At 36.1% G+C, this 24,402-nt stretch overlaps 2 protein-coding genes across 2 annotated transcripts; one reads left to right on the plus strand and one right to left on the minus strand.

Annotated features, from left to right (window-relative positions):
• Nucleotides 1-587: 587 nt before the first annotated feature.
• nmnat2 (nicotinamide nucleotide adenylyltransferase 2) lies at nt 588-7,658 on the plus strand. The gene is made up of 11 exons (XM_056744260.1): nt 588-792; nt 2,900-2,988; nt 3,668-3,735; nt 3,908-3,986; nt 4,066-4,183; nt 4,270-4,350; nt 4,553-4,597; nt 4,979-5,055; nt 6,613-6,714; nt 6,845-6,912; nt 6,986-7,658. Exons 1-11 carry the CDS (start codon nt 708-710, stop codon nt 7,086-7,088), a joined length of 915 nt encoding a protein of 304 aa, XP_056600238.1. The 5' UTR covers nt 588-707; the 3' UTR covers nt 7,089-7,658.
• Nucleotides 7,659-7,794: 136 nt separating this feature from the next.
• On the minus strand, nt 7,795-23,317 carry lamc2 (laminin, gamma 2). Its single transcript, XM_056744259.1, has 22 exons — nt 23,127-23,317; nt 19,681-19,857; nt 19,367-19,490; nt 19,145-19,287; nt 18,925-19,056; nt 17,491-17,680; nt 17,297-17,409; nt 16,977-17,192; nt 16,713-16,889; nt 16,396-16,629; nt 16,154-16,290; nt 14,799-14,958; nt 14,489-14,694; nt 14,265-14,344; nt 13,540-13,677; nt 13,305-13,449; nt 11,861-12,010; nt 11,622-11,736; nt 11,156-11,352; nt 10,793-10,951; nt 10,587-10,686; nt 7,795-9,679 (listed from the first exon to the last, which is right to left on the minus strand). Exons 1-22 carry the CDS (start codon nt 23,200-23,202, stop codon nt 9,426-9,428), a joined length of 3,423 nt encoding a protein of 1,140 aa, XP_056600237.1. The 5' UTR covers nt 23,203-23,317; the 3' UTR covers nt 7,795-9,425.
• Nucleotides 23,318-24,402: the final 1,085 nt, after the last annotated feature.

Here is a 24,402-nt window from a genome sequence, read left to right on the forward strand (position 1 = left end):
CAAAGCACATTTTGTTTTTTATTCTTCAAAATGTCCATCAAAGCCACAGACAGGTGTTTTATGAATCTGCGTCTAGATTTGCAATCTACTGAGATTAGTCCCATTCACATTACATTTCCTCAAAGTAATCATAATATATAAGCAAATAATCCAGCATCAGAAGTGATTTACCCAAGCAAAGCATCTCAAAATTAGAGGCCTTATCCAGCAAAATGTTCAACTTCTTAAAAAAATATTACAACCACATAACTATGTCTTTTAAATATTTTCACATAACTGCGATAGAAAAGCCTAAAGACAATATTTTAGGAATTCACAATATTTCCTCATTTAAAGAGATATTTTAACCCCCCCCCCACCCCCCAAAAAAATGGATCAACGTTGTTTGGTTACTTTTTTCACTTTCTTATGTGTTCAGAACTATCCCTTTAACATTCTTACCAAACATTTCAATGAGATTTATAAAGCAAAACCTTATTACGATTAGAAGCTCACTAACAATGTTAATGTAGAAGGCAGACTGAAGTCACCACGGTCCCGGTATCTCCCGGCGTGCGCATGTTCCTTTAAGTGCGCGTGAGCAGCTCACAGTGACGCTCGCTCTGCCGCAGCCTAATGAACCTCGCCTTCTGCTGCGCTCCCACAACACAACAAAAGGCCTTAACATTCAAGACATATGTACAAACGCACAGTCCATCACAGCAACAATGACGGAGAACACTAAAACGCATGTCATCTTGCTGTCATGCGGAAGTTTCAACCCCATCACGAAGGGACACATTCATATGTTCGGTAAGTGTGCTGCCTGTTTTGGATCGGACGCTCGTCCCTTATGGAATTGTTAAATTAAACTCTATGTTGTATGTTAATGTGTTTATGGTCATCGTGGTTTCAGACATTGTGATGATTTTGATGTGAAGTCTAAAATGAAGTGTTGTTGTTGAGCGCTGTCCGCGGCGTGCGTGGTGCTGAAATGGGCGACGGCCTCAGTGACTGTAAAGATCCGAACACATCGAGGTTAAGGCTTTAGTAAAGAACATCTCAATGTTGTCTATGAAAGCATACATCTAACTAACCTTTATTCATTAGGAACATACTCGAACGCTAGTATATTCTAGCCAGACACAGGTTTAACATATGAACATATTATCACTAAACGAATATTGCCCTATTTATAGTTTTATGCGTCATAGGGGATTTTCAGGAAATGAAATGAGCTTTATTAATGACCTTATGCATTTAAAAGATGTAACTTATTAATGTAGTTTAATATACTAAAATTGTGATAAAACCCTGCAGTTTTGTTTCAAACAGGTAGTTTTCTTATTTACTCACAAGAAAAATAATACAAAAGTAAGGATAGGCCTATATGTAACGGCGCAGCAGTAAAAATCTAACTGTGATTTAAAATCGAGGGGTAAGTGTTGTGCATAACAAGGATCAGATGGATCAATGTAAGTTAGCATCAATGCTGTAGCTCAGACATGATCAGATAATAATTGTAACATTTGAGAACTTAGAATGAATAAAATGTCAGCTTGGTGTGTCAAATGCCCTCAATAAAAACTTGATATACTGTCACCTGTCTAGAGAAATGCTGGCTAACTTTGAATTAAAACAAGGGCCTAAAGGGATAGTTCTCCCGATAATACAAATTCTGTCATCAATTATTCCCCCTCATGTCATTCTTTCTTATGCTGAACACAAAATAAGCTTTTTTGAAGAATGTTGGTAACCACACAACATTTGCCCCCCATTGACCTCTATTGTACGGACACAAATCCTTCATGAGCAATGTGTAATGTGCAGGTTTTGAATGACATGAGGGTGAATAAATGATGACAGAAATTTAATTTGGGGCACAACATCCCTTTCAACGTTCTGCAACATTTGCATGCGGCACTTTGAATAAAGAACAATCGTAGGAAAGCATCAAACAGTTTAGGCAAATTAAATATAGAAAAATCAAATTAATAGTAGCGATTAAATTATTGAAAATGTATTTTTAAATATAGAATTTCATAATCAAATATAAACTTGAAGCTCAGCTGTGAACTTGTTTAAGAGTGTGGGCGGGTGAGTTGTTAAGAAAGAGGGACAGAGATTTTATCCACTGGTGGTCTCTCTTCACCATTCAATGTGCCAATAAACATAATGGAAAGAACCTTTAGGAGCTCTGTAATTTTCTTAATCCAATCAGCTATTATTACACGAGCCGAAGCTACATTAGGAGTGCCACCACAGTAAGATCAATACACTTCTGCTGTTTTCCCCCTGAAGCTCACAGCTTCAATGTGTCCATGACCTAATTTCTAAACCTTCCTCTCTTACTGATACTCTGCATATATTGAGGAACAAAATAAAACGGGCTTGTGTCTCATTTTCAGCGGTGCTTCTGTCTGTGAGCAGCGGTTCCAAACTATACTGGGCGGTTTATGTCACTAACCTATAATAATAAAAGCAATACTTAATGAATAAAATATATTTAGATGCTAGCATTCAATTCATTAATGAATGTGTCAGTGCTCTTTTAGAAAAAGCTCTACGTTACATTTTTCTTTTCTTTGAAGTTCCTTTGCAGTCGAGGAGTTATTCAGAGTCATTCATCTTTCTTCTTGTCTTTCTCATTTTCCACAAGGAGACCTTGTTCCTGCTACCGATTTTTTTATTTTGATGGGAGTTTGAGATTGTATTACAAAGTTAAAGCAGATGCATTATGGGAGTCACAGAGAAATCAGATCTCAGTTATCAGTGAGCATAAACAGATACGCCAAAACAAGATCGTGCGGCCGTTTTGTTTTTACTTCTGCAGCAAATGAGTTTTACTTTCATTAATTCGATCACGTATCATGTTCTGAATGCAAGCAACCTTTATAACTTATCCATTTCTGGTTCGCAGAAAAAGCCAGAGAGTATCTACACAAGACCGGACGCTTCATTGTGATTGGAGGTATAATCTCACCTGTACATGACTCCTATGGCAAACCGGTAAGAGAACCTATTTGTGTTAAAGTTTATGAACACTATTTAACCGAATTAGCGATGAGATTACATATTTTCATTTAAAGAGTTTAGAGCTATGGTTTTTTTCTGTTAAGCTCTGAATAAACATCTGAGCGCCTGAATCACATAGCGCTTCTCAAGATGCAAAGACTAGTCCAGTATTTCAGTTTTATTTACTTTCTTTTTAAATCTTTCAGACAATTAAATCTTGAATAATTTCGATATTGATTATATTTTGATTCGGTTATAAATCTACATTTCATTTCCTTCAAAACTGTTCTGTATCTTTTTAATTTGCGTATTGTTAAAAAAAACTGAAACGCGAAGTTCTTCTGGACCAGCATTGTTTACAGTACGCCATCCGACGTGGTTTATAAACCAACTTTAATAATTTCACAACAAGCGCAATAATTACTTAAATGTTCGCCCTTGTTTTCAAAGAAGCAAAATATATATAAACAGGATTCAATTATTCCAATTTAAATGGATACTTAACCCAAAAATTACTTTGTGCTGATCAATTTTCCCATCCTTTTTAATACTATATGTTTATATTTACTTCCCCCGAGTTGTCTTAGATTAAAAAAGTGAATGTCATTTACAGTTCGGAAATAAATGTATCGGTAGAGTGATTTTCTTGTTTTGGTTCCTTATGGTTTTCTAGGGCCTTGTCTCTAGCAGACATCGTCTGACCATGTGTCAGATGGCAGTTCAGTCTTCTGATTGGATCAGGTAACTGTCAATCATTCAGAATATTAACATGTAAACAGCTTCATAAAAATGCTTTATAAAAAAAGTAAGAAAAGCATAGTTCAGCATCCTTGGGTAATAGTTGTGATGGATAAATGACTGCTAAATGACTAAATGTAAATAACATTTCTGATGGATTATTGTTGTTTTGTAGAGTGGATCCCTGGGAGTGCTATCAGAACACCTGGCAGACCACCTGTAGTGTTCTGGAGCATCACCGAGACCTAATGAAGGTTAGTAGTCAAGTATATGAAGGATACTGTGCTCAATTCGATAAACTGTTAACTATAAATGTAATAAACTCCTCCGCAGAGAGTGACAGGATGCATTCTGTCCAATGTGAACACGCCCTCCACGACTCCTGTGATTGGTCAGCCAGAAAATGGGAATTCTCCCATTTACCAAAACACTGCGAACAAGTCTGTGGCTAGTGAGCGAGCTTTTAATGTTTGTATGTTATATATATTTAACTCCTGTTTTGGAGAGAAGACCTTTAAAAACGGATGTTTCATGCAGTTAAGCTGTGGGGAAAGATGAGCGAGAGTTTCGGGAAAATTTGCTGTGTTCGTCCACACATGGAGCGTTTTACCTTTGTCGGTAAGTTTTGGATTTACACTTGCATATTCATACGTACAAGTCAAATGTAGTACTTTAATAGTTAACCATGAAAATTCTGTATACTTGTTTCAAAATATTCACACGCATCTCACAGGATGTGCATCGATTTAACACGACTATAGTGATTTCCGATGAATCAATCATTTGTGTGACCTCCGAAGTCTCTTTCTTTCTCGAACAGATGAAAATGCCAACCTTGGAACCGCAATGCGCTACGAGGAAATCGGTGAGAAGATTTGATTTTCTTGCCTTGGTTTTTGGTTTTCAAATCAGTCCTTGGTTGTCACTTTGAGTAATAATCAGAAAGACTTGTTTGCCTGTGGAGACAGAAAAAACACAGCACATTCCTCCTTAGTAATAGAAAAATAACATCAAATGCAAAAGACTGACAGTTGTCAGGGAGTCAAGAAGATGCAAATTATTCACTATAGACTTCAATGATGTTTGTGCTCATTTAGTGTCAAGAATGTATTTAAAAGATAGCTGTATGCTGTGTCGTCCCATATTCAATGTCATTTGTATCACGGTTGTTGTGTTTACCCCCACAACATCTCATTTCTGTGTTTCGTGATGGTGTTTTGTGTAACTTTGATTGTGGTTTGTGTAGAGTTGCGTATCCTGCTCCTGTGTGGCAGTGATCTGCTGGAGTCTTTCAGCATCCCTGGCTTGTGGAATGAAAGTGATGTAAGATATATTTCATTCTCCAATCGCTAATACAACTTATAACATGGTCTGTTTGAATACTAGATTCTGATTGGCGGGAAGGTGTGCGTTAATAACGTTTAATGCACGGGTAGTTCTAGTCAGTTTGTTCAACATTTGAAATTAACTGATTGAAAAATAACTGTAATTTTGACAAGTTTGATCAAAAAGTTTACTGTAAACATCAATAGCAGCTTTAACTTCACTGTAAAAAAACTGTAATTTTACAGTTTTTCTTTCATTTCTTTTACAGATTTTCCATGTAAAATGATTTTTTTTATGTATGTTATGAAATACTGTCAAAAAACATAAAATGACAGAAAAAGGGAAAGTGTCATTTTACAGGGAAAACCTGTTATTTTACAGTTTATTTTTGAAATACGGTCAAAAACTATGAAATTACAGAATAAGACAAAACATTTGCAAGAAAAATGGGGGAAAATATTTAATATATATCCTTGTATCCTATAATTTTACTGAAAAATATATATTTTACGGTATATTTCAGTTCTTCCAGTTTACAGAAAATTCTTTTTTTTACTGATTTCTTTTTATGTGTTGGCATATGACCATGATATAAACGGGATAATCCATGGCTAGCCTTGCATTAAAGGATTTGAATGCGCTTTGCATCGGTTGGTTCTTGGCCTCCAAGAACCTCATTAAAATATTTTAATGTACGGCTAGCCGTGGATTATCCCTTACATATGATAGACGATATGTGTTGGAATTAGCTGGAATGTGTTGAATTCTAGTTATGTTTCTAGTTGTGTTTCATTCCAGGCATTTAAAGAAACAGTTCTCCCAAAAATGAAAATTCTGTCTTCATTTACTTACCCTCGAGTTGTTCCTTATCTGTATAAATGTCTTTGTTCTGATTAACATAGAGCAAGATATTTGGAACTTGGAAGAATGTTTGTAACCAAACAGTTCTTGGCCGACATTGTCTACCATGGTAGGAAAATTGTATTTGTAAATTTCTCTCTTCAGGTGAACATTAAAGAAGATATTTTGGAATGTAGGACACCAAACAGTTCTGGGGCACGATTGTCATTTTTCCTGCCATTGTAGTCAATGGTGACCAAGCACTGTTTGGTTACAAGCATTCTTCCATCCTTCTTTCTGTTCATCAGAACAGAGAAATTTAACCAGTTTATAACTCAAGGGTGAGTAAATGATGACAGAACTTTCATTTTTGAGGCAAACTGTACCTTTAAGTCAACACGAAACACTGTTTTACAACTACTTTTATAATATGATCTATTTCTAAATGACTTAACTTCACAATCGAAAATGTATTATTAAAATTTGCAATGGATTTGATCATAAGTATATGACAGGTGATTGGAGAGGAGATGTTGAAAAATTTGAAAAAAAGAAAATAGTTTGAGGGGCAAATCTTTTTTTTTTGGACTGATGTATTGTGCACAATATAAGCATGAAAGCGCATAAAAAATTGTGTCAAAAATTGTTTGAATTATAAATGAATGTACTATCAGATAATCAAAACTCTTGAATGAAATTAAAATATTCATTCAGATGGAGGTGATTGTTGGAGATTTCGGCATCGTGGTGGTTCCTCGGGATGGAGTCGACACAGAGAGGATAATGAACCATTCGTCTGTGCTCAGAAAGCATAAGGTACAGTAAAAACTCAAATGTCATGCTCTCCTTATTACTGACTTATGATCACATTGTCCACAAATTGATTTACAGTTAATAAAAGAATCATTCATTTTGTTCAGAACATGCTGCATTGTGTTTTTCACAGGACAATATTACTGTGGTAAAGGATGAGATCGACCACCCCATGTCAATTGTCAGTTCAACTAAAAGCAGGTGAGTGTTCCTCTGTGTAATATTCCTCATCCGTTTCTTTCATATCATAACAGTGTGCTTGGCTCTTCCTCAGACTGGCTCTTCAGCACGGTGATGGTCACGTGGTGGATTATCTGAGCCAGCCCGTCATCGATTACATTCTGCAGAGTCAGCTGTACATCAATGCTTCTGGATAGAGCGAGGCAGTCCGCTCCTTCCCATCAGCCATTCCCGTCTGTCTCTCTGTGTGTAATGTAGAGTATATTCCTCCTGTGCTACCACTGCTTACCCATGTAGAGGAGCATTAGTCCCTTCTAACTTGTGTTTCAACGGATGTACTGCACTGTGCCTGAGGGATCTGTTTATTAAGACCTGCTCAACCAATCAGTTTCAAGGGACTGGGTCACGTGGGGTCAGGGTGCCATATAGGAGGAAGAGGAGGAAAGAGAAACCCGTGTTAGATGAACCGTTGCCTGCTTGAATGTTGGACATTGCTGTTGATTTGAGACTCTCCGTTCTTGTTCTTGCATGGGTTTTGTTTCAGCGCATGCATGTTTAAATTGACCACATAGACCGTAGTCTGTGTTTGCAAAAAACCTTTGCTTGGACTCATCTCTTGATGCATTTTATACTCACGAATCTACTGGATGTACAGAGAAAGATTACGTTGCTGTCTTTTCGTGAATCGTATGCCTGTTTTGTCTTCAATGTGCATTCATGTTTACGTGGAGTATTTGGTTGCACATTAAAGAATGCAATTTCATTTACTTTGCTTCGGTGCACTTGTTCTCACAGACCCTTGTTTCTTGACACACGCAAAATTGACGGACATGGTTTTTTTAGGAAAGCCAGTCACTGCCTCTACACAAACGATTAAAAAAGCATTCTTGCATTGGTTTTCTTTTGATGTGTTTCTGGGGGCTTACAAAACAAACGTAGTTCCTTTGCTGACACTAATATTTTCACTTCGGAGAATTCCTTTACAAACTTTTTGAATGCGCAATACAGCAGTGCGGTGAGAAATGTTGGAACGTTTAATCTGGAAATAAGATTACAGATTGAAAAGGAGATCAGTATTCAAACCTTTACAAAGGAAGGAAAGTGTAGTTTTGTTTCACATTATTGTGCTGTTATTTTATTCTACAAGAACAAAAGGGATTCAGAAAGCATCCCATAGACATTCTGATCATTTTAACAGTCTTATTCATTGACACTCTGAGATTAATATAAAGCTATAAAATGTAATATAAAATATTACCATTTGCTCTTGGTTGTGTATACTGGCATAGGAAATGGAAAACTGAATGTAATAAATACATGAAGAATAACCTAACTTTATTTGTCCAATGGATCATACTTCTTTAACAAGTAAAGACAATTGTTAAACACACACTGTTTTTCGAATTAATTTCAAATTAATGAGTTATTTCATTTCACTGAGCAGTCAGTGTCACCATAGCAACTGATGTATTAGGAATCGCTTGAACATTTTGCACCGCTAACTATTAACTTTAAAGTAAATTCATTAGAAGATTATTCTGGGAAATGTTCCACTAATAATGAAGCATTTTTCATGATTTCATTCTGCAACTTCACACTTACCACTGTTTTCTTGCGATCTTCATGTCTCCATTCCGAATTATAGCATCAAATAATAATAATAATTTTTCTGTTTTCTCTTGTATTTGTATTGCTCTCTTGTTTTTAAATAGAAAATCATACTATTTTGACATCTATACATAGAAAGCATCGTGTATTAAGATGGTAGGTTTCAGTTTTGAAGATGCTCAATTTTAGGTCTTTAAATAATAGTTATTTTCTAAGTATTCGTCTATAGTGTATAAGCATGTGTGTATGCATAATGTGATATATTAATATATGACTATATTTTTACTTAATAGTTGCTACAAAACACACTGAGTAATATGCTGCCATGACAACAACTTATGAACTGAATTTAATAAAACAAAACAACAATGAATCGAAATTGTTAGTCGTGCATTTCTTTGACTTTTAAAACATTATTTAACAATAGATTTCCAAAGTAAATGGATGTTACATTTTAACTTCTTAAACAGCCAAATACTAATGTAATATTGTGTTAATGCTGCAATCTGTAACTTTCAACAGTCAATATTTTGCTATTTAGTTATAAACAATATTTAAAAAGGTCTTCTTAATTTACTCAGATTCACAAGCTTATAATAATAACTCATAATTAGATTTTTTTATGTACAAAGTTTGTACAGTAACCTGCAGTGTTAATCTACAAACAAAGATGGCGACAGAGAGAAAAGTTACAGATTGCAGCTTTAATTTATCTTTGGCGAACAAGTAACAAATATTAATCTACATCATTCCAAACTTCACAGTAATTACGTTTGAATCAAAAAACACTCATAAGATGTAAAGCAATAAATACTAATAAAAACCTCTCAATTATCAATACAAAAACTGTAATGGCAAAAAATACTCCATACTATTCAAGTACAGTGTTATCGTAACATTGTGGCCCATGCAGTAGTTCAAAATCTTTAAGGCCTTTCAAGAGGTGGTAAATTATAACAGCCGTCAGGAATGCTTCTGCGGATGTGCTCCAAGTTGGCAATGTCGGTGAGGATAACGTCAATGTCATTGATCATGCCTGTCATGGAGGCTCTCTGCTGGGCTTCTTTCTCCTCCAGCTCTCTGAGTCTGGGCCTCAGTTCCTTCTCCACACGACTGCGGTATTCAGCCACGGCGCTCTCCAGCTCAGTCACTCGAGTCTCATCAACTACACCAGGAGATCCTGCATCAAGAGATTAAAGTCATCACGGATCAATCCCTCTTCATCACTGCAGTCTGGGATTTGCATGTGAAATCTATTTAGATACATATATTATTTTAGTTCCTCAGTTTGATTTTGTTTTGGGATGTATATCTTAAAATTAATTTGACTGCCATAACCCAGATTGATCCAGCGTTAATACAACATCCGTTTATATTGAAAGAAGCAAGCAGATTTAGTTCTAATAAGATTTTTGTGATAATATTCATATTTTTGTTCATTGGAGAATTGGAGTAATATAATATTACCCTGAACTTACTTTATTTAGAGAAAATTTTAAGGGCCCGTTTAAGTTTTCACATCAGTTTTTCTGATTTGTGTTTAGGTAATATTATTAACTTAGTTTTATTTTGTGAACTACTAACAATATGTTGTTCTATTTGCAGAAAATGAAAACCGGAGAGACACATCAAAATAACAGAAAAGATGCTCTGCATTTTGTCAGACTCCAAATACGGCAAAGAAAACAAGTTCATATTCGATTTAATATTAATATTTGTACATGTATTCAGAAAAATAAAATATATATATTCTTTCTATACATTTTTTTTATGTGACAACCCTAAAAATGCTGATCAAATTACAATTTGGAAAGGTCTCCTAATGTTTTCCATGGCTGCATATTGTAAATAAATAAATAGACTTTTATGAAATAAAATTAAACATTTATTAAATAAGCCGATAATAATTGCATAAAATAAACATAAACATTTATAAATATTTTTAGTAAAATTTGATAATTTGAATAAATGTGACACTATGATTCACCAGCATATAATTTTTAGATTAGGCAGAAATATCTCTTTAATTATCAATTTTACGCACAACTATATATTTTTGTTGTAATATTAAATTATAACAAACTCACCCAGCGATCCCATGATATCATTGATTGTCTTTAAAGTATCACTAACACCATTCCTTGCATTCTTTGCGTGATCAAGTGCCCCAGTGGCATCTATGACAGCCTGATGAATGAATTAATAAATAAATGAACGAATGAATAAATTAACAAATGAATGAGCAAATGAATGAACAAATGAATGAGAGTTTAATGTAGGCAGGCATTCTTACTTCCTTAGCTTGATTTATTTGTGTCTTCACATCGCTCTTCTCTTTATTCAGTCTGTCTTTAGTTAAAGATGTCGCTATGTTCAGTCCATCCAAGTCCCCCTTCAGTTTATTGGCAGTGTTCAGAATATCAGCAGCGGGTGGAAGAGAGCCGGATAATCCCTGTGGACATGCACCACAAGAGCACATTTGAAAACTTTCTATACAATTCAAAGAGACCTTCAATAATTCTGTTCTGCTTCATTTAAGCTGATGACAGATGATGTCGCAGTCTACCAGTGAGATGTTTAAGTTAAAATAATAAAGAATACCTGCTTTGTACAGCATCGGCACAAATATCAAGGTCACAGAGCTTCATAGGCCTACCTCAAGTTGGGCTGCATTGCTTTTAAGAGCGTCAATCATATCTTGAGCTTCTTTGTAGGGAACGGCCATGGCATCCAGAATGTCCTGAGTCTTGGTGTTATCAGCGGTTGCTTTTTGAATGGTGGCTTCAATGCCAGGCAGTTTTTTGATGGCTTCATCTGCCAGGTTCTTATTGTTATTGATCTGGTCATCAAATCCTATAAAACAAGATGGATCAGCTCAAAAACACATTTGTTTTCATGACCTTGCCTTCTAAGAAAAGCATTGCTATGCGTAGCACACTGCACAATGAATTTTAGTGGGTTTTACTCCCACAAACAGAATGACAGAATTTATCTTAAATCCACTTCAAATGCATCACAAAACTTCACAGTGTCATCTGGAATGACACAGACATCTTGGATCTAAAAGGAAGTTCACTAAACTAAATATATTGAATTTATAAATATGTATGTTTTCTCCTCACCTTTGAGCTTCTCCAGTGTATTATCAAGACTGTCCTTGTTGTTTGTAAAGATTTCCAAAGATTTATTTTTAATGGCATCAGCTTCATTTGCCCTTGCCAAAAGCTCATCTTGAACCTTAAATCAAGCACAGAAATGGGTTATGTTTCCTGCTGGTAACAAGTCCTAAATAGCCTCCTGTCAGGTCTTTTTTCATCAAACAGTGTATCAGGAAAGTTTACCAAAGAATCTTTTTTATTACCTTTTGTAAAGTCTTGGCATTATCGAGTAGATCAGCTGCCTCTTTCTGTCCAGCGAGCATATTCTTCTGTAAGTCCTGGTATTGTTTTATACTCCCCTCCACGGCTACCTTCAGCCCATCATAGCGACCAATCACACCAGCAATCTCATTCTGTGAAAACCCAAGATTTACGACTGTTGGTAACAACTTCTAGATTGGTCTTGTTCAAAGTTCTCCCGCAGTACAAAAGTTTGACATATTTTTCTCGTAACTATAACATTTTATCAACACATTTTATAACTATCGTTAGTTGAATACCCTCCAAAAATCATGAATTTTAGAATATTGATATTCACGCTAATAATTAATCATTGATAATAATAAAAGATATTTAAATATATATAAATAAAAAATTATGACATCAACAAAAGATGATTAAGATTACTAAGAATAACATGCTTTATTACATAACAAGTACACCTTAGATAGAAATTAGTTCAAATAAATTCAAGTGAAATGTGTAGGCTAATGTAAATGCAAGGTTAAAGGGCTGTTCACATTATAGCGATAACTATTACGATAACTATAAAAATAACATTTTAAAAATCTTTTTTAATTCAGGAGAATAGCGGGGTTCAGACCATGATGATACAGAGATATACTGTATATAGTTGGGATGACTTTCAGAACTATTTTTTTCCAGCTGAAAATCGATAAAACATACTGTCAGACAGTTTCTGGCAGATAAAGTTCGACTATTGGTGAGCGCAACGCAGGTTTTATGTCTGAATTAAAGCGGTGCGTTTACGACAAGCTGGTAAAATACATGCTTTACATCCCAGACAAAAGCGCACCTTCAGCCTTAAGGAAGAGCATCCGGCTTTGCTATCATGTATTGGAGAAAAGACTTTCGGGAATGAAAATGAAAGCATCAGCAGCAGGTCATCTACATTCATTTTATCGTTATGAGGTATATGTAAATGTATATGTAACTACACAGTGTAAACATTCACCAATTTCAGCAGCCGTACATTTTTAGTCAATGAGTCAATTGAACTGAATTGCATTATATTGAACTGACTGATAAAATCTAGTTCTATTTTACAACTTAAATTTTTAAGTCAGTTCAATTTTATTTTATTTTAATAGACTCATAAAGCCAATTTGATTAAACATTTCATGAACCTGTTAAACTTAAGTTTGAAGTTGTCTTTTACAGTGTCATCTCTATTCTAGTATTTTCAAACAGGTTACTTTCTTTCATTGTTGTTATATTGTGTGTATTAATTTGATAATTCAATTCTTCATTTTTTTCCCCTTATTTTTCTTCTGTTTTTATGAATATGTTCACCATAGGGAAGATGAAAAAAGTGTTCTTATGGTTTGCAGCAGTTTACAAAAGCATACCTTATTATTAGTTTATTTGTAATATAAATAAATGTTTACTCTGCGTGTACTACAGTACCTTCAGAGGCTTTGGCAGGCCTTTCTCCACGTCAGATATTTGTATAAGCGCGCCCTGAGCTAGTTTGCTCTCCTTTTCAGCGTCTCCAGTCACTTGAATGGCTTTTCTCTCCATGTCACTCACTTTAGTTACATCTGCTTCATACCTGAGTAAGCATCAGTAGAAACCAAGGTTACAAAATGTGTCCTTTCAAATTTATTACAAAGAAAATGATAAAAGTGAATGAACAACGTACTGTTTTTTAAGTTCCTTGAGCTCATCTTTGACTTTATTTTCTGAGTCCATGGTGGTTCGTAGGAGGTTTAAGGCCTTGTCAGACGTTGACAGAGCATTCCTGGCTATGTTCTCTATCGTCACTCCCTCACCCTGGTGCCTGATGGGATGAGAAAACTTTAGTATGACACATAGTTGATCTTTAACCAATTCTTGTATCATAAATTATATTTATATATATGCATATAATGCACATGTATGCACCATATAAACCTTTGTTACATTAACAATTGAATTCACTTAAAAAAAAACTTACTTAGTATTTTTATCCTGTTTTTCAGTACAAATGGCTAAAAATTCTTGAATCAAGATGCATTTTCATGTCTTGTTTTTAGACAAAAAACATGAATCTGCCAATGGGGTAAGAAAAATAATCTTGAATTAAGTGACTAAGAAAAAGGTTATAATTCGAGATTATTTTTCTTACCCCATTGGCAGATTTATATGCTTGTTTAACGCACAAATTCACTGAAATTTCATATTTTTGGCCTAAAAACAAGACGGGTCATTTTGCTCATCAAGAAAATGCATCTTGATTCAAAAACTTTTAGCCATTTGTATTGGAAAACAAGACAAAAATACTAAGTATGAAAGTCATTTGTGCAGTGTTCTGTCTGTGTACTTCTGCATCATTCATCTTGTGTTGTTTCCCTGTTCGCTGTATTTGAGTAAAAACACATTACTTACTGTTCAGCAAGATCAGCAGCTCTCTGAACCAAATAAGACAAGGTGGTAGAGCCCTCCTCCGCATCACCTGATGGCAACTCCTGAAATAGAAACATGAGGAAAAAAATTGGCATGAAAACCAGAATGAAATTTTTTGTATCAACCCTACTATTGTTAAACTTTAGACTGCCTATAAATATTAAATAATAATAAATAAATCTTGTAATAAATGAAATAAACCGTACAATCTGCTGAACGTCACGTTTGGCCTGTTGCAGATTTAGTCGGATGTCACTTATGAGCTTCTGGATTTCAGAAACTTCAGTCTTGTACTGTTGATCTCTGGTTCTGACGCCATTCACTGTCTTCAACACAGCATCCATGTTTCTCTCCTCTCTCAGCTGATTCCGGCTGATGCTGACCAGCTTGTCCTGAAGCAGTTTCTCTGAATCTATTTAGCATTAAAAACGAATGAAATTGATTAAAAGAGAATCTACAAGTCAATTTCTTTTAAGAACTGAAGCTTTATGTGAAGGATTTCTGGAGTTTTTGTACCTGTGAGTTCATTTGCTCTGGTCTGCAGGGACTGCAGCATCACCTCTGCGGCCTTGACGGCTCGATCTATCTCAGCATCTTTGACTGGAACATTATTATCACCTCCAATTGTATTAAATACATTCTCCATATCCTGCAGCTGTCGTGCATACGATAATATCTGGAATGAAACGCACAATGATCAACATTTATTTTCGGGCATTGGCAAACATTAACAGTGACATTTAAACACCCCATGAAATAAAAAATGAAGGTTTGTGACTTTTCAAGGAATACTCAAATTCCCCCAGTTGCTCCAGACGTGCATTCTTTTCTTTGTTTTGATGAACACAAAGAAAGATGTTTGGGAATAAAGCGTTTTGACATTTCTGGGACATCATTGACTACCAAAGTAGGAAAAAAAATAATTATAGTCAAAGGTGACCTAGAACTGTTTGGTTTCCTAAATTATTTAAAATATCTAATTTTGTGTTCAATAGAACAAAACAAATAAGCAATTACTTTTCCTGCAATGGCTGTCAATTGGGCCATAATAGGTTTCAATTTTATTTCTATAGACAAACACATCGTGTTCATCGATGTGCTCATCAAACATTTTCACTGGGTCTGTGACTTACACAAAGCTACAAATCTTGTTTTCAAAAATTTTTAACCAGATATTTTTCTCTCGAGATATAGTAAATAGTCTCTATGCAGGGAGGAGAGAGAGTGTGCTTGAGATTAAAGGGACAGTTCCCCCAAAACGAAAAATTTACTCCTTTACTCATCCTCAGATTGTTTCAAATCTGTATAAAATTCTTTGTTCGGTTAAACACAAAGAAAGATATTTAGAAGAATGTTAGTAATTTTTGTTATGGTACATCATCCAATACCATGGAAGAAATCAATATTGTCTATTTTTTTGCTTTGTGGAATGCAAAGATATTTTTAAGAATTTAAGGGGGAAAAGTTCTGGAGCACCTTTGACAAACATGGTAGAAAGACTCCAAAACTAAAAATTGCTAACATTCTTCCAAATATCTTTTTCTGTATTCATCAGAACAATTTATACAGGTATAAAATCACATGAGGGTGAGTAATGATGACAGGATTTTCAATTTTGGGTGAACTGTCCCTTTAAGTCTGTAGCACGTCCCTGGACAAACGGCAGATTTAAAACCTCCCACACATCAGCTGAGCTCCAAAGGATGATATCACTCTCCAGAAAATAAACAAACATGATTCTCTCATCTCTTCTCTTCTTTAATACACGTCACACTTTTGACATTATATTAGTTCTCCGATCGAGTTTCAACATTTATTATTAACTTCATCCTTTAAAAATGTCAAATCGTTTGTTCTCCACATCTTCTTACCTGGCTCTTGACTGGATTGAAGCAGGATGGACATGTTGATTTCTCACACTTCAGTCCCTCATAACCATCCCTACACTTGCACTGGCCATTACCATTGCAGGAATCTGATACAGAGCCCTTGCGGTTGCAGTCACAGGCTACAAAGAACAGATGAAAACAACAAATATGTGATAAGTAAATTCAGCATTTGGCGATGTTTGCTGTATAATATCCGATATTTTTAGTTGTAGTATTGTCTGTACCCTGGCATGGCTCTGTGGGGTAACGGTGGAAGTACCCCTCTACGCAGTTCTCACACCTGGGGCCTGTGCTATGATTCGGGCACCTCCGACACTCCCCTGTCAGCGGGTCACAGTTGTCTTCAATGGTCTCGTCCAATCGGTTGGAACACTGGCAGGGTTGGCACGGTCTGGGTTGGCCGTACTCTCCCAAAGGATCTCCATAAAACCCTCCGGCACAGATTTCACAACGAGAACCTGTCGTGCGCACAGGAGCGTAATTAAAAAGGCCATTCTACACATTTTGAAGTCTCATCCACCCGATGTGTTTCTTTGCTAACCTGTTGTTCCATGAGGACACCGGGCACATATCACTTCCTCTGTTCCTGGAATGACAAAGCAAGCCTCGCCCTCGGGACAGGGGCATCTCAGACAGGTATTGGACTGTCGTCGGTTGATATAATAACCTTTGGGGCACATCTGCAGATTTGGTATCTCATCGGCCGAGTAACAACCTCCTGTTGACGAAATAAAAATGTATGTTCACTTATGTTTACAGACGCTTTATTGATAAAACTCCCACTTTGAGCGTTGAATTAAAATACCTGTTTCTGGATCACAAGTTCCACCCTGACACGAGCAGGGGTCACAGGGGCTTCGAGGGCCTTGACCGGGGAAACGCCTTCTGTAGCCCGTGGCACAGCGCTCGCAAAACAGTCCCTCATAAGCGGCGGAACAGCTGCACTTCTCCACCCAGACTGCAGGGGCGCCAGGACCCAGTTTAGCCGACACTAGAGTGACATCATCCAGATAACCACGTCCTGTTGTGAAAGCAAATATTGTTATTAGCATTATTTTTAATTTAAATACGTTTGCCGCTAAATGCAAGGGTTATGGTATACTAAAGCACACATCGAAAACTCACCATTTTCACCAAATGTCCCTCTGATTTTAATGGCTGTGAGATTGCTTAAGAGTGTTTGAAATTCTAGAGAAGAAAGTTGCGGTGTCCATTTGCTGCCGGGTTGTTCATCCAATCTATAAGATCCATTAAAATGATTATTATGGGCCCACACAACACTTTGTATCAGGTAGAGAAGATTTTCAATGACGTCTCACGTGAATGTGAAAGTGAGTTTTTTGCCACACGGCACCACAGATCTCATGTTCCCGAGTGAAGCGGACACCCTGAGACCTGCTCCTTCTACTATAACATCATAGGTGGAGGGACGACGGACGCCTCTGTCCAAACGCAGAGAGAAGATCAGTGTCTGACCATAACTCAGTGCCCGATTCCCCAGGTAAGTTCCTACAATAAACACACACAGACAAGTGTTTAAATGATCGGCTTAATACCATATGCCATATCTAAATATCACCTTGTGAATCATGTGAAACTAAAACACTGCAATGTGTAAACATTCCCACGTTGGTCATTCTATAATTGTGTGTATATCTCATGTTTGTGTGAGATATTGATCAATATTTAAACCTACACTTTGTCGTTTTCGTCCTTAAAATAATGTCTCTGGAATTGTTTCGGTGGTAAAACAACACTTAACCGGATGAATTCTACTGCCGCTGCTACCTGAGCAGCCTTATAGCGGCAACAAGGACACTGTGGTGAGGAAGGCGGGACGAGAGCCGTGGGGCGGGGCCGGTGGCGTGAGTGATAGTTGGAATCGGCTGTGCGCACACCGGTCCCGCATATCTCACGGAGGTAATCAGGAGCATAAGAGGACGAGCGACGGGACTGCTGAGGAGAGAGGACCGGGCCCGGATATATATGTTTACGTTTGTATTTATGTTCTTGTGGCCGGCAGTTGACTGTGAGGTAGCTGCCGGTCTTTTACTTCCGAGTTATTATTTGTTTATGTTTTATTAAAGTTTGTTTGAATGTTCGCCGATTCCCAGCTCCTTCCTTCCGAACTTCTAACTGTATTACACACAATCTGTAAGTTCTGTGTACGGGTTGGTACACACAGCCCCGTCCATCCCCTGACTGCGTATGGTTCCCAAATGATGTTCCTGCATTCACCGTTCCCATCAGCTTACATAAACAAATTCACATGTCGCTTTGGATAAAAGCGTTTGCTAAATGAATAAATCTAAATATATTGTGCTGCCCACGGGGAAGCTTATACTGCGACATTATTTGCAGACAATTGCACTTATCAACCACATGGGGGAGCCATGAGCAAAAGTTCTATAGTGTTGCTTTAAAGTTCAAAACAGCAATTGTTATTTTACTGGCACCAAGGTGGACAGTATTTAATTATTTTTAAATACAATACACAATTTTTTATGAGGAATACATCATGTTTTTATCACTTCATGGCTTAAAGCCATTCTGATGTCACGGATATAAGACTAGCAGGTCTATCCTTTATTCCCAAATATTGGTCAAAATAGCTAAACCACTGTCATGAGTGGATTATTTGTCTGTCAACTGTGTTACACAAGTGTTATACATATTATATTTTCCAAATGTTCTCCTCGTTATAGAGTGATCCTACTTATAACTGAAACGTAGAAGAACTTCAGTGAATATACCTGGTGCGAACAGATAAATCGGAAGGATATCTTTGGAGATGACCTCGAGATCTTTGTGAGTGGGAGACCACCTGAATCGCACTTCTGAGGGGGTCACACCTTTATCAGTAGCCGCCCGCCATCCCTCAGGTCCTGTGACAAACACAGATTGTGATTAGCAAATGTTTTGATTAATATCACTTTAATGTAATCAACTGAAATGTTCACCCATCGACCTCACCGTGTTCAAAAGTTGAGGTGATATTATGAACGGAGTATCCCTGCGCAGAGGTGCACACGTCTGAATGTCCGTAACAAAAACAGGGCAGACATTCCTCTCTGTTATACGTGAGTTGACCGTTATAACGTGACCGACAGCTCAATCTGCAAAAGATTACATTACATGAATCAAACTTTAAATGTTTAATATTACCAGTGTTCTGCATGTTTCTTTTTTTATTACCTCAAAGGCTCACATCCATTAACGGTGACTGGAGACCCATCATGACAGCGGTCACATCTGTCACCGTGAATTCCCGGTTTACACGCACACCGGCCCTCATTGTTGCAGGCGGGTCCTTGAGAACCTAAAGGGAAGAACATTTATGGTTATGTGTGTAACAATGCAAAGGTTGGGGGTATTATCCCAGGGAACACACATACTGATAAAAGACATGTATAAACTAAAAATGCATTTAAGTCGCTTTGGATAAATGTAAATATGTTACAGCTATATCATATGGCATCATGTGTTACTGTAAGTAAACTGTATCTCACCAACAGTGTTGCAGTCACAGGGCGCACAATCGTCTTCTGCCCTCTGGTGGTAGTAACCTTCTTTGCAGTTTTCACATTGTCGCCCTTCTGTGTCGCCCTGGCAGTTTATACAGTGCAGTCCCAGATGATCTGCTTTACAGTACTGTGCTTTACCATAACAGTTACACGTATCGGACGCTGTAAGACAACATGCCAAAAATGTATTGCGGGTGACTCCATCACAGTAACAGGACAACATTATATATTTACTTTTATGATGCATAATACAGATGCTTTTATGTACTGTATATAATAATGCAGACGCAGTGTGATTTGAGAGATATCCGACACATACTGACTGACTTTAACATCTCAAGACTCCCAACACATCTAATAAAAAACAGCTGCCACCAATGCAGTGAATTATTGTACACCACACCCTAAAGGTAAATTCACACATTCTTTAGCTTACAAGTAACCCTATATCAACCATTACTCAAATTCTTTAAACCCCCAACAAGCGAATGTCTGAAGATCAAGTAGCATCTGAAAGACCTAGAGATTGACAACTTTCAATAGGAAAGGGAAATAGCCACAGCTGTGTCCACACTGGATCATGTAGGATTAGTTTCAATACAACAACCTGTAGTCAATGTTCAGTCAGGTCAACAATATGTCAAGCACACACTCCAATAGATGTTAGATAATAGAAACAGTTGTTTTGTGGGTAAGACAAGTTAGCTCTTGTATGTAATTTATAACAAACGTAATGAGGTGATACAGAGCAGCACGAGTCCCCCCCCCCCACCGCTCTGTACAGAAGAGACATTCCATTCTTTCTACACTCGCACAGGTGAGCAACACAAACCGGCTACAGCAACAACTCCATGGCAACACATCATTAGACAACCGCTAATACCTACAGACTGTATTCCAACATTCATACTACATACTTGTTCAGGTGATTAGATAATATCTTTAAAATTACGTAAATATTCCTGTTGCTCACTTGGTAGAAGGTTAGGGTTTAATACTAGGGGACACACAAACTGCTAAAATGTATAGCTTGAATACACTGTACGTTTCTTTAAAGGATCTGCCAATTTATGCAAATGACTCTATATAAAATCTATATTTTGTTTCTTTATGGGTAATTGACATTTACTACATTGGAGATATATTTATTTAGTACTATGGTCAGACAGTTATTTCACCGTTTTAATTACAATGTAACAGGATTTGCTGTTATATACAGTACCCTGCTGAAAAAACAATACAAACCCAATAGAAGCCTTCACAGAAATTCTAAAGGGGTTTCAATTATAATGTAAATGTGAGCTTTTTCCATTAAAACCACTACAAAATTATTATTTTTGTAGTGTGTTTTGGGCATTATTGCAAAAGGATTTGCTAAATACATTACCACCCTGATGAAAAAAAACTATAGAAACCCAACAGACACAAGTACAAAAATTCTAATGCTTTCCACTAAAATACCATTATGAACCATTAGCTTTTCAATTTAAACCATTATAAAATTCCTTTTTGTAGTGTGTTTTGGGCATTATTCCAATAGGATGTAACATCCCACCAGTAGAATCCATCACGTACCAGTAGAACCATTACAGTTTCAATTAAAACCAATACAAATCCTTTTAAAACCATTATAACCATTATAACATCTTTAATTGTTTTTATTGTTTTTTTCAGCAGGGCATCATTTACTTCCCTCCTGAAGAAAAACATAGAAACCATTCAAAAAATGGTAATGGTTTAAGTGGTTTTTGAGGGATTTGTATTGGTTTAAACGGAAACTGAAATGGGGTCTACTGGAATGTGACGGAATCTATTGGTGGGACGTTTAGTTCATACTGGAATAATGCCCAAAACACACTAGAAAAATTAAGTTGTATTGGTTTTAAAGCAAAAAGCTTGTGTTTCATAAGGGTACTCTAAAGTAACACTTTGGAATTTGTGTCATGCTTTCTATCCCTGGTGAAAAAAATCAATAGAAACCCAACAAAAACCATTACAAAAGTATAAGGCTTTCCAATAGGATGTAACATCCCACCATTAGAATCTATCACATATCAGTAGAACCATTACAGTTTCCATTAAAACCAATACAAATCCCTTTAAAACCATTATAACCATTATAACTTCTTTAATTGTTTTTATTGTTTTTTTCAGCAGGGCATCGTTTCATTTGTATTGGTTTAAACGGAAACTGAAATGGGGTCTACTGGAATGTGATGGAATCTATTGGTGGGACGTTTAGTTCTACTGGAATAATGCCAAAAACACACTAGAAAAATGAAGTTGTAATGGTTTTAAAGCAAAAACCTTGTGTCTCATAAGGGTACTCTAAAGTAAACCATTGGAATTTGTGTCATGCTTTCTATCCCTGCTGAAAAAATCAATAGAAACCCAACAAAAACCATTACAAAAGTATAAGGCTTTCCATTAAAATACTATTATGAACCATTAGCTTTTCCATTAAAACCATAATAAAATTCATATTTCTAGTGTGTTTTGGGCATTATTCCAATAGGATTTAACATTCCACCAATAGAATCCATCACATACCAGTAGAACCATAACAGTTCCCATTAAAACCAATACAAATCCCTTTAAAACCATTATAATTATAACTTCTTTAATACCTTCTATTGTTTTTTCAGCAGGGATGTTTTTTTACAGTATAGGATGTAAAACCAATACCATTCTAACCATCAAATCGATTATATTTTCCCTAATAAAAAATACTAACAAATAGAAAGCATTAAAGAAGTTATAGTGTATTTCATGGTTTTAATGGGATTTGTACTGCGTGTACTGGTATGCGATAGATTCTATTGGTGGAACGATTGAATAATGCCCAAAAACAAACAGCAAAAAGGAAATGGAAAAATCAAACCGTTCATAATGGAAACCATTAGAATTTCTGTAATGGTTTCTATTGGGTTTCTTTTGTCTATTTTCAGCATGAGGTAGATGTTGTATGTGACAAAGAAGATTCTGTGTCGATATGAGCCATAAAAACAAATATGATCCAAACGATTTTGACTAATTTAAATTAGACACATTTGGGAAAATTCAATACTTTTACAGGTCAAATATTCATTCTGCTATGATCTGTATGGCCTGATCTGCAAGTTCTTTATCACTTGCAGTGTAAAATAACTGCGCACTGCATATTTTATCTATTTAAAGTTTATATGGTAGTAACCAGATGATAAACTTCACAAAATGAATGTAACGTTTTAAACTCTTTTTAATTTGAACTTCAAATCATATTGATAAATGAAGCGCATGTTGCTTTTCATTTAGCCTATACATGCATAAGCTGAATCCGAAAATGATGAGTTAATTGTTTCATGCTAATGTGGCGCATTTCTTTTACTTTTGCATCTTTATACAATGAAGTAAATGATGAAGTAGAAAACTTTAGTAAATGCAAAACTTACGTCGAAATGTTGCTTGAACAGGAAACCAAACGCAAACTGAACACAACAAGATCAAACTGCTTTTCATTTTCCACATCTAAGAAACACGCTTTAACTCCTCAGACTCTCCTTCACTGTGTCCTATAAATACGACTGATATTGAGTTGAGCTCTGAAGCAAACACTTGTCCGATCTGCCAGCTGTTCTGTCGGAGCGCGCATTTAAAAAGTTACCTGACAAGCGCGGGCACGTCAAGTGCGGTGTCTCAGCTCTTCATTTACTCACGCGTGATTCACAAAACATGTGTCTGAAAGGAAATGGATCATTCAATCCTCACATAAAGACTGGGTTTGATCAAATGCCTTAACTACCAGAATACAAAACACGAACAAATAAACCTTCTGTTCTTCAGGTCAATGGCCCATATGATGCTTCATGTTCAAATGTTTTGGTGAAACTGTATTTCTATTGTACTTCATGGATACTTTATGGCTTAAATGTATTGATAAGCACATCCATAGGATGTTGAAATGCTTTTTTGTTGACATGTATAAAAGATAAACATTAAACAGGAACAAATGTTAAAGAAGTAATCACAAAAATGTCTACGCTAAACAGATATAAACACTTGATCATCATCAGCATCTTGTGTTACGAAAACATGATTTGACTATTAATGTATTGTTTTGCTTTTCAATCCTACATTTCAAGGACTACAAACTTGTATATATTTTTGAGAGAATTTTGAAGTACAATAAGTTTGTGCATAACATGTAGACGGCAATAGGAACACCCAAAAACCACACCCGACACTAAGGTTCTTCACAGCAATGAAGAATTTTTGGTTCCCCAAAGAACCATTCACTCAATGCTTCCTATAAGAACCATGTTTTTCAATATTTTTAATCTAAAGAGCCTTGTGAAACAAAGGTTCTTAAGATGTTAAAGGTTCTTTGTGGAACTGTTCAGCGAAATATTGAACACCACACAAAAAAAAACACCCCACCAAAGTGAAGGCATAGAAATAAAGAAATCATAAACAATGTTATTCGATTCTTTTTATATCATTCATATCCAAGATGAGAAGTCATATTTGGGCATGGGCTGACTTTTAAGGAAACAAATCTAAAATACATCCAATACATACAGTTTGCCCTTTTTTGTGAGCTATGTAACATTCCACAAAATCCATATTTACTGCGACATTCAAGCACGTGACCTCAGTCAATCCAATCAGATTATTTTATGTTACATTAGAGTTATGTCTCTTGAAAATATTTTGTAAATAATGCCATGC

This window comes from Triplophysa dalaica, chromosome 3, assembly GCF_015846415.1.
Source record: "Triplophysa dalaica isolate WHDGS20190420 chromosome 3, ASM1584641v1, whole genome shotgun sequence".
In the NCBI taxonomy this organism is placed as follows: Eukaryota; Metazoa; Chordata; class Actinopteri; order Cypriniformes; family Nemacheilidae; genus Triplophysa; species Triplophysa dalaica.